Source organism: Rhodamnia argentea, chromosome 11, assembly GCF_020921035.1.
Source record: "Rhodamnia argentea isolate NSW1041297 chromosome 11, ASM2092103v1, whole genome shotgun sequence".
Classification (NCBI taxonomy): domain Eukaryota; kingdom Viridiplantae; phylum Streptophyta; class Magnoliopsida; order Myrtales; family Myrtaceae; genus Rhodamnia; species Rhodamnia argentea.
In genome coordinates, this window is record NC_063160.1 from 18,828,475 (window position 1) to 18,839,886 (window position 11,412).

The 11,412-nt window shown below is 39.2% G+C and overlaps 1 protein-coding gene across 1 annotated transcript in view; it reads right to left on the bottom strand.

Annotated features, from left to right (window-relative positions):
• The window catches only part of LOC115726603 (NAC domain-containing protein 83-like), a 52,742-nt gene extending 47,103 nt beyond the window's left edge, over positions 1-5,639 (bottom strand). Inside the window, exons 1-2 of the mRNA XM_048273099.1 lie at positions 5,109-5,639; positions 4,789-4,984 (exon numbers count right to left, since the gene is read on the bottom strand). Coding sequence (XP_048129056.1) covers positions 4,789-4,984; positions 5,109-5,576 — 664 coding nt within the window. The 5' untranslated portion in view covers positions 5,577-5,639. The remainder of the gene's footprint in view (positions 1-4,788; positions 4,985-5,108) is intronic.
• Positions 5,640-11,412: the final 5,773 nt, after the last annotated feature.

The window sequence follows — 11,412 nt, forward strand, 5'->3', positions numbered from 1 at the left end:
TTCCAAAACTTCTTTGGAAAGTTCACTTGTTCTTCCGACCCTAAAAACAACTGTTATCAACTGAAAAATTGCAGACTTGATCTCCAAGTTTCAGAACTTCTTTGGGAAGTTGACTTCTTCCGACCCTACCATGACACTACCTAGTCAAAAGTCATTCCCTCAAGGTCCACAGCTAAAAGCAAGTCGTCTTGAGCTCCCTCGCCTTAGTTCCAGTCAAACTTCCACTAAGGAGAGTATTTTGTCTTCTAGAGTTCACCACGACTCGAGAGTAATCAAACACCGACTAGAAAATTTTCTTTTAGATGTTAAAGCAACAGGTTACTCTAAAGCATACTGATAATTAAAAACCAGCATGCTCCGTTAAATTTGATATCTGAAATAGGATCGCAGCCACGGAAAGAGTGCAAACTGTGCAGAAACCGCATTCAAACCAATCAGCTTCACTTCAAACTTCCGATGGTTTTGGTGTTTGGAAATCGATGTTCACCTTTTGCAACAAAGAGAAGGCAATGCAACCCGCATTCATCATAGAGGAGGCATTAATCTCTAATAGTCGAGTATTCAGAGCATGTCAATTTCCAAGAAGGATTCAAAGCAACAAGAACTGTGTCAACTGCTCCCCCCAAATATGTAAGAGGGAGTGGGAAGAGAAGAGACAATCACAACCTACTGGGACCGTGCTCAATGCGCAAAAGAGTTGAAACCATCTTGAAAAGGCAAAAGAGTTGCATAGGTACCACAGATCAGTTGCGGCTATCTGAAGCGAAGTTCAAGTTTAGATCCAATTCAGCCTCGGAGGTACCGCCACAAGAACTAGAAACAGGAACCCTCCTAGAAAAGCAGAGATCTGAAGACTTACTCCAACGCGAACGGGAAATTGCACAAGTCCAGAACGAGCAAGATCGAACTCTGATCTTAACCTGCAATTGATACAGCTCCCACCGAGACGGGGCAAAGGAAGAATCAACTTGGGTGTTGGAGAATACGACCCATGAAAGACTCGTCAATCATTACTTGTGATTTCGAGGAGAAATCGCGTCGGCATAACTAAATCACCAAGTACGATTGACGAGTGATTCAGGGATCATATTGGGTCGTAATGAATCTCGAACAAGCACAGGATAAGAGAAAAAAAGATGAAGTCTTGATCCAGTGTGCCGCTTGACTCTCATCCCCCACTGTTCTTCTTCTCCGATTGCCTCCACAAAGATTTATATATAGTTTTTTCTTTTCCAGAAAAGACGGTGCTAACGTGATTAACAAGATGTAGGTAGCATCATTTTTATTATTTTATAGTGATCATTGGGTATTTTTGTAATAAAAAATTGAGACAAGTGCCCGTAAAACCTTAAAACTTATCGTGAAAGTTAGATGTGAACAATATGGATGGACCGAACCGCCCGTTCTGGTTTGGTTCCCGGTAGCGCCAGTTCGGTTCCCAATTCTAAGGGAGAATCGGACCGGTTTTTTTAATTTTTTTTATTGCACTTCCTCTTTCGGTCTTTCCTTGTTCGTCCCCCAGTCACGCTCACGTCTCCTGTGTCCCTTTCCTTTTTCCTCTATTCGGCAAACCCTAACGGGGCTAATTATTGTGGAGGGAAAGAGCTCCAACGAGGTATGAGGATTGGTTGTTGTGGAATTTAATGTGTTTAACACGTTTGAAAAACATGAATTCTTGTGAATCTAGCGATTTCGATCCTAGAAATTGGGAACTGATCCTTTTGGTCCGGTTCCTGATTTCTAGGTGAGATCGGAGTGGATCGGATCAGTCCTAACCAAAGTATAATTAAGCCGTAAAACTTACAAAAAGTGCGATCAATTTTTAGAAATTACCGTTTACTCCGTTCAATTGGGTTAACACAAGACACCAACGCAACTTTTTTTTTCTCTTCTATTTGGCAATGACATGGCAAAAACATGAGCATAAAGCTAAAACAATGTCGTTTTGGTCCAAAACTGATTTTTTAACATGAAATTTATGTAGGTTATATTAAAAATAAGCAAAAATTTAAAAATATAAAAAGGAAAAAAAGAAAGAAGACGTAGGCGAACACTCGTCGTAATAATTGCCGCGTCACCATCGCCGAGAAGGGCTACCGACTATGAGGGAAAGGTTAGCGGGGGTCGCCGGGCCTTGGTCAAGGATCGCCGATAGCGGGGGCCGGCGGAAAAGTGATGGCTCTCAGCCCTCGCCTATGTTTTGCTTCTTGTTTTTTATTTTTGTTTTTCAATTTTACTATTTTTTATATAACTTAAATAAATGTTGTATTAAAAATTAGAATTGGGCCCAAAATGACATCATTTTAGCTACCGGCGTTTCATCATATAGAGAAAATAATAAAAAAAAGCCACGTCAGCATTTTTTGTTAGCCAAATTGGACGGGTTTAACCGAAGGATTCGATTTCACCAATTTGATAAATTTTAGAACTTGATTGCATTTTTTGCAAGTTTTATGATTCAATTACATTTTCAAGGCATATTTTAGGATTTCTAGTGCACTTACTTTAAAGAAATTTTTATGACCTAATTTGAAGTAGAACCGAGCAAGCTCTATCAAATTCAATGACTCAATGACTCCGTAATGCATGCGATTATAAAAGAAAAATCGAGAGTAGAGAATAGTTGGATAGCTACATAATAAATGGAAAATGAATAAGAATTTGGGATTGCTTTTGTGTAAGTATCAAATGTGAATTATCATCAATCCTTAACTTATGGCAATTGATGTCCACTTCTTATACTATTATAACGGTCGACAAGATCTGTCATTATCTCTAACTTTACGATATTTTAATTAATAAGTGTTTTATGAAAACACGTGATGATGGCGTGTGGATATATGGTCAGAAATAACTGACGATCTTGTCAAACTATCAGCGAAGCATTGTCCTCGAAAGAATTTTCTTTGGAGAGATCCAATGTTTGGAAGATATTCAATATCGTAAATCTCTTTGATTGGCGAGAAGAAGGCGGCTAGACGGTATTTGCTACGGAATTAAACTCGAAATCTAGTAAAGTGAACTAATACGACCGGTCGGGAAAAATTACCAAAAAAGTCCTAAACCTGTTGTACTTGTACCAATTTAGTTCTAAACCTTTCAATTTTGCCAATTCAGTCCTAAATCTTTTGACAACTTGCCAATTTTGTCCTAAATCTTTTAATTATGTCAATTTAGTCCTAAACTATTTAAAATTTTGCCAATTTAGTCCTTAGTCTTTTGAAATTTTGCCATTTTAGTTCTAAACCTATTATTTGAGCAATTTGACGAAAGAACTAAATTGATAATTCTTGAAAAGGTTTAGGACTAGTTTGGCAAATCATTAAAAGGTCTAGGACAAAATTGGCATAATTGAAAGGTTTATGACTGAATTGACAAGTTGTCAAAAGGTTTAGGACTGAATTATCACAATTGAAAAATTTGAGACTGGATTGGCATAAATGTAATAGGTTTAAGACTTTATGGATAATTTTCTCCGGCCAGTCATTATCATGAATTAACTTCCAACAAGACGCATAAATGTGCCAGGCCCTCAGGAGCTACCCTGGCACGGTGTGGCTATTGCTAATCGCGAGGAATTTCAATACATCACTGGAATTTCTATGGACGAAATATCCACACTTGCTGAGGAAGTTTCAAAGGCCTTCCTTGAGAAGTCTTGGAGTCGGATTGGATCGTTCCAAAGTGAGAATATTCACACTTGTCGCACAAGTTTCAAGGACTTCCTTCGGAAGGCTTGGGGACAGTTTGTTTTCTATCCCGCTAAAGTCAAGAGATCTTGCTTTCTTTCTTCCTTTCTTGGCCTTTTTCCGACTGATCCGACCCGTCCCACTCCCACTACCAGATTCCACGGTATTTATCAATAGGAAATACTTTCATGACAGTATGACAAGATCAAGATCGTCGGTTATTTCTGACCTAATTGAAAAATTATGAGGTCAAAAATAATAACAAGACTCTTACTCTGTCGGGATATCGGCTTCCTTTATTATTCGTTCCGCCAATTACATCCAATTATTTGACAGTGCTACTTAGTTCCACCAGTTTGGCATCATCATCAAAGAGGATAAAATTTAGGCAAATACCCCGAATAACGTAAAATTTATTTTTATTAAAGTATTACATCTTAATTAGCAGACAACACAACCTTGAAGAAAATAAAATAAAAAGCATCACCCTCGAACTAAGGCAGGCACACATTCCGAAACTACATATGTTTCCCTTCACAATACTAAATACATAACAGGTACACAATACATACGCAAGCACACTCCTTCCGAATCATTATCGACCATTGTCGTACGTTGTAGTAGAGAAGTCCTCACACATTGCCCCAGCCCAAACCGAAGTCGCTGCATGGAGATGGCATGTATACATAGTCAAAAAAGGGCGATGATCCTTCCGCCGCTCCTGGCTGTGGCGGTGGCTGTGGCTGTGGCTGATAGGTTGGAGTGTTGATGTAGTCTGATACATAGTCCTCCACTGTCTCCAATGGAGGGAGCGAATTCATTAAATCTTCCAGTGATATCTGCATTCAAATCATCCGGATTATATAAAACAACCCATCTTAAGTATAATTTCTTTTTTTGTTACAGAAGCAATCTTGAAGTATGGAATGAAAATAGCCCCACAGGTTTGCTTCTGTGATAATGCAATCATTAGTATTTTGGCCATTGAAAAGAAAACCAAGAAGTCTTTGTGACTTTGAAATGCACTATTGGACTTGGGACTAAATCTGATCCTAAAAAAGTTGTGCAACTTTCACCTCGGGTTGAGCATCAGCAGCTCCTTGGTTATCAGCAACTTCATTGCTGGGGGTGTTGCAGAAGCTCAGCAAGTCCCCTTCCTGATTCCCAGGGGTGTCTGATACATTGCTTGTGTATGGGCTGCTTGAATAGCCTTCAGGGCTGATTGTTGGAGCGTGACCCATCATCAGTTTCTTGTCCTTCTTCATCTTGATCCGACATGCCACATAAGGCAGCATCTGCATGTGTATACATGCATGAGCAACATCAGTAATAGAGAAAAAACCCGGAACTAGAAAGCATGTCCCAAATGTTATTCGGAACCGAAGGCGCTGCGTGAATGAATGAGAGCCAAAATGTTACCTCGCCTTCCCTGTGATTATCGCCCAAACACTTGGAATTTAGGTGATACTCGTGCATGACCCAGTTGGTCCTTTTGCCTCTGGGCACGCGGCCTTCGTAGAACACCAGCGTCTTCTTGATTCCTATCTGCTTGTTGGTGTGCTCGCTCATGATGGCCCGTTCCTTGCCGGTCACTTTCCAGTAACCGGTGCCAGTCATGCGGTCGGAGCGCCTACTGTTCGAATACTTGCGCTTGAAGCGGCAATAGAAAACCAGCTCCTTCCCATTGAACATGTGATCAAACATGGCTGGCAATTGCCACGGTTCGAATTTGCAGACATCGATCTCTGGAATTATGTTGGAGTAGTGTCCGTCGGGTTGTCCAAGGATCTTGGGCTTCAAGTAGAGAAACAGAAGCTCCTCGTCGGTGGCATGGAATCTGAATCCTGGAGGGAGTGAGCTCAAGACTTTTGAGAGCGTGTCTTCCATTTGGGTCCGCACTTCGTGCAAGCAGAGAGAAGAAGAACAAAACCGAAGGACAATGATTGTGTGTGCGGGTTGGAAGAGCGGTTGGATTAACACTGGCCAAGTGCGCGGAATTTATAGGGTGGAATCGTGCGTTGACTCGTTGACTGACATGACGTTATGTACCTTCTCTTTTTCTTTTTTTTTTGTTCGCACTTCCTTCAGAAGTGAGTTGTCTCGCTTGCTGGAGAAGCGCAAAACGACACTGTTCATTGACGCATGATCAAGAACGTTCACACGGCATGCCAAAGTCTCTCTCTCTCTCTCTCTCTCTCTCTCTCTCGGCATGCATGAATCTTTCTTTTCACCCATAAATCAAAACTAGGGCTTTATATTTTGCATTAATGGAACATATCGTTATTAGATAGGATGCATTTCTCGTTATAAGATTTTGCGATTTGTCTCTAATAATCAAGAAAAATGATTAGTCGATTGTCACACTATACGGTGTGACCGTGCTATGTTTATCACCAAAAGTTATAGATTTTTATTTTTTTTACGATTATGCGCCAACCACAAAACAATTTGTGGCTGGCATTGGACCGTCCACTGTCAAAATGACAGTGAACGATTAACATAGCAAGACCCAATAATCAAAGACAATTAAGATTAGGAAATATCAACATCCGCTGCCATATCAGTTTGTTAACTCTTTTTAGAGCGGGAATTGATCCGATGTGGACATCAACGAAGTTCTGGCATCCTACAGATGAATGCATGGGCGGACATATTGTTGACTTTAAGGTATGATGTATAGAAGTTTCTGGAATTTTATGCGGTTGCTCTTGTTCCGTCAAGTAAGGAATCTTATCCTATGGGCTTATTTCATCAATATTGATGGGGAAAGGCAATGTTGGGCTCTTTAATAATTGAGATATGAAAAACATAAATAACAAAAACCTTTTTGGAGCTTCTTGTTGAAGTTCTAAGCCTTGCTCCCCAAGGGTCGCACTTTTTCCTACTTATTTCATTTATGTTTACGAATTTATCATGCCTATATCTATAATAATATAGGTGGACACAACAGAAAATCTCAAATCAACATAATTGTGATAAATTTACCTTGAATTAATTCTTGGATCAGCAAAAATTCAAATTAGTACATCTGTGACAAATTTACCTCAAATAAATTTTAGGATAACAAAAAACCCCAAACAAGTACATGTAATAAAATTATTCCAAACTGATATGGATTTCCATGTGAACTAGCTATGTCATTTGAGTTATTACCATGTGTGCCATCTAGATAAGCGATTTCATGATAAAATTTGACAGAAACTAAAGGAGGGTTGTTGTGAGTATGCTGGTTTGAGATTTTTGGTGATCAAAAAATTTATTTGAGGTAAATTTATCAAATGCGTACTCATTTGGGACTTTTAGTGGCCAAAATTAATTTGGGATAAATTTATCGTAAGTGTAATGGTTTGAAGTTTTTCATGGTATTAACGTAACTAATAATACAATTTGGTCGAATGAAATTCTATGATAGAGTAATATCGTCTTGGGGCTCCATTACCGCTCACTTCTCTTAACATTAATGAGACAAGTAACTTCATATTTATCAGATTCATATCTACATAGAGAGGTACTTTTCTTGAACACAGAGTCATTTTTTCAAGGATGTTCGCCTTGATAATCTGCCTTAGTTCTTCATTGTTAAAGATATGTCTTGAGTTTGACCCAGAAAATGAAAATTTCCCACTTCAAGTAGTTTTTCTAATTTGATTAAGTATCTTATTTTGGATCCAATTCTTGCCTAAGTGAGAAATGGATGTTCTTCATGAAAAATATCCAAGAACGACTTCTCGTAAATCACACTTAAGCAAATTCAATAGTGTTGAAACCCATAAATGTTGTAGTGAATTGAGAGATTGTTCTGCGATAAATAAACACTGTCCGAGTTATTATATCTAATTGGATACTAGGAAACACCGAGAGTATTTGAGTGACTCGAGTGTTGTTGTACTATTCATTGTATCGCTTGATCAAAAGTAAAATTCTACGCTGCTTTTCCCATGGATGTTAGTCACCGAACCACGTAAATCTGACATCCTATTTATTTTCTATTCTATTTATTTTACTGTTCGATCACTTATTTTTGTAACAATTTATTAAGAATGGATTAGCAACTTCTCTTGTTTAATAATGTTATAAAATGTTAGGAGATTCATGTATCGACTATATGTATACAGGATTCACTTATTGAAACATTGATACATGTATATAACATAATTGAAGGAAATATATGAGGGAAAATTATCAAAAAAGTCATGAACTTACTGCACTTTGTTAGTTCATTCAGTCTTAAAGCTTTTAATTTTTCCAATTCAGTTCTATACCTTTTGTATTTGTGCCAATTTAGTCATTCCGACCAACTTTGACTAGTCGGTACTGATCTAGACTGTTTTTAATTTTGTTTATGTCTTATAAAATAATTTTTTTTTCTTTTTTCTTTCTCCAGCCGGCTGCCAGAGGCTAGGACAAGCGGGGCGAGCCCTCGCGGGGCTGGTCGAGGCTGAGTGTTACATGGATATTACATCAGAACACCAATCTTTCTAGTTCTTCTAGCAGAGAATGGCCTCTTTCAGATCCGCGTACAACCTGAATTAGCCATAGTCGCCGATCACAGCTTTTTCTTGTACTTCGTAGCTGTTCGATGTACAGGTGTTGAGTCAACCTGAACCATCACTCCTCGAAGTTTTGAGCTTTTTCAGCTAAAAGCATGTCTTCGCAGGGAAAGAAACTCATCAACGATCCAGATGGTTTGCACGTGATTTCTGAGGAAGTGAATGGTGTGGGGAGCGAGTTCGATGAGTCCCTATGAGAAAAGAGTTTGTGACTTTTTTCCGATGCTGGGATTCACATGGATTTTACATCAAAACACCGCTCTCTCTGGTTCTTCTAGAAAAGAATGGCCTCTTTCTGAGCTTTAACCTAATTGATGAAAATGGAGTTGCTCATTCTTTTCCCAGATCTGGCCTTCGCGGTGCGACCTTGCCCAGCACTGCGAGGGCTCACTCGGCGACAACAAGTCCTCCTGGCATTGGGTGAGGTCGCGCCCTGCCATGGCCGAGCGAGGCCGACCTCGCCCAAGGTCGGCGAGGCTCGTCCTTGCTAGTGGCTGGCGAGCCCTTGCCAGCCCTAGCCGCTTGCCAGCCCTAGCCTTTGACCACAGTGACGTGTGGACAAAAGAAGCGAGGAAAAGTAATAGAAAAAAGAAAAAAAGGAAAAAGAATAATTTTATAAAATATACAAATATTATTAAATTTATCCACGTCAGATTCGGTGTCCACATCAATGCTAGTTGACATCTATGTCGGTGCCGGCCGGTCAAAGTTGATTGAAATAACTAAATTGATATAAATGCAAAAGGTTTAGGATTGAATTAGCACAAAAAAAGATTTAGGACTAAATTGACATAAATATAAAAGATTTAGGACTAAATTGATAAAAGTGCAATAGGTTTAGCACTTTTCTGACAATTTTCCTAAATATGTAAAGAAGACAAGAACATCGGAATCGATACAGTTATATATATATAAAATGTCATACGTGTATAACATCCCGACATCCGAGCCAGCAATCAATTTCCTTCGAACAACGATTTTCAGAACAATTCGGGATAAATTTAAGCATGCAAATAGAGATAGGGAGAGAGAGAGAGAGAGAGAGAGAGAGAGTGTGTGTGAATAATTTTTCTACAGGTGATCTTAGGTGAACGTGGAAATCCATTCGGCTTGACAGCCACCAATGATGTTCATAATGTGGCTTCATAAACTCTCCAAGATTATGCTGCTCCCTTCTCCCGGTTTAGACTTAAGTGTAGATCTAGATATAAATCTAGGAGTTCTTTATAAGTATTTGATCTGCGCTCTTCTAGATGCACACTGCAATCCACTGCAATTTGTGCTCATCCTTGAATCTAGGAATCGGCCACCAAAATTTTACAATGATAGATCTATTCTTGGAGGATGAGAATGTGTTTCTATTGTAGAATATACTTATTTGCTTTTTTCCGAGGGCTTGAAAGCATTGTGTGTACCTCTCGATTATTTTCCTTAATAATGAATGAAATCTTTCTTTCAATAAAAAAAAAAATATATATATATATATATATATATATGTGTGTGTGTGTGTGTGTGTGTGTGTGTGTGTGTGTGTGTGTGTGTGTGTGTGTCGAGAGCTTAAAGGTCAACGTCAATGACGAGTTCAAGACATGAAGTAAATAAAGGAATTAAATTCAAATAAAATTGACATTTAAGTTTTGTTTGTTTCGTGAGAAATGAATATCTGGAAAAACATTGTGGAAAAAAAGAAAATTGCTTATATCCTTTAAAGTAATTAATTAATTCAAGAAATTTCCATCATTGATAGTAATTTATGTTTAATAAATTCTTGTTGACTCATTCATTTTTGTAAGCAATTATATTTGGAAAAACATTTTCGAAAAAAAGAAAATTGCTTGTATCCTTTAAAGTAATTAATTAATTCAAGATTTTTTCATCATTGATAGTATTCCTTTTGGCTCATTCATTTTTGTCTTTTTAAGAAAATATTTTCAAAAATATTTATTTTTCGCGAAACAATTGCAACTTTAAACGTAATTTCTCATTTCGTGCGGTTTGATACCACGAGAAAAACGAGAGTATACTCTCCATCCTCCAAGCGCTCCACAATTTTCGGAAAACGAAAAGGAGATCGAAAGTAAACTTTGATGAACGGAACAAAACAGTGTTTGTTTTTTTTCGAGATTAAATGAGGAAAAAGAGATAGATTTGCTCAGAAAAAATTGAATCTTTTTCAGATGTCTTGCTTTGTATTCCTGACTTGAGGTGGCACCTGTTGAGTGTAAGGTAGATGTCCTACTTTGGTTCTTTCGATTTCAGACATTATACGATACACAGGTCATCCTAGCAGGAGCCGAAACTCTAATGACTCACTTCGGGTGCGGGTCGCTACTATACGAGCCTAGCCGAAAGTAGCTAACCGAAATTGACGTGTAGTTTACTTTCTCCGATGCCACCTCCTTTGAGTTTGAGAGAAAATATTTTTCTTCCCTTCGTATCAAAAGAATATCTTCGAATTTTACGTTTTAAAGCCTTCTAAGGTTATGCTCATGATCGGAAAAAGAGAGACTTGGTCGGGAAAAAATCGAGTCTTTTTTGATGTCCTGCATTGGTTCGTCCGATTCCTAACTTGGGTGTAAGGTAGATGAGCTACGCCTCTGCAGGAAACGCCCACGACTTGATGAGCATCGTCCTCTCCTCACCTAACTCAGAACTCCAATCTCGTCTCCCCTCACCAAACAAATTTCTCATCATTGAGGTTGGAGGCGGTTGATGAGCAAAATGGCACCACCGGGTCGGGTGCCGCTCCAACCGTCCCGAACCAGCCGTCGGAAAGTACGAGAAAAGAGTAAGGAGTGATCCTCGGAGGTGTGCTTCGACCCTAGAGATCAGGAGACATCGATGAAGCTGAACGTTCCCCGTGGGACTTCGATAGTGGAGCTTGACCTGCTTCGTTTCGCTTACTAAGAGAGGCAAGCATGACGATGATTCATGGGGCTCGTCGAATCGTTTTATTTGACATAAAACAAGTTCGCTTGTCGTGTCATTCACGCTTCGGGTCAACGGGGTTAAGGGTTGGTGATGCTGTGGTTTGTCTTTTTTCAATTGCCATCCGGGAGTGCTCGGAGTCAACGCTTGAACTGGCGGAATGACTCCTTAATCCACACCCCCAAAGCGGACGCAATGGACTAGACCGCGCGAATTCTTGACTCGGCGGGCGGTTTCGAGGATGG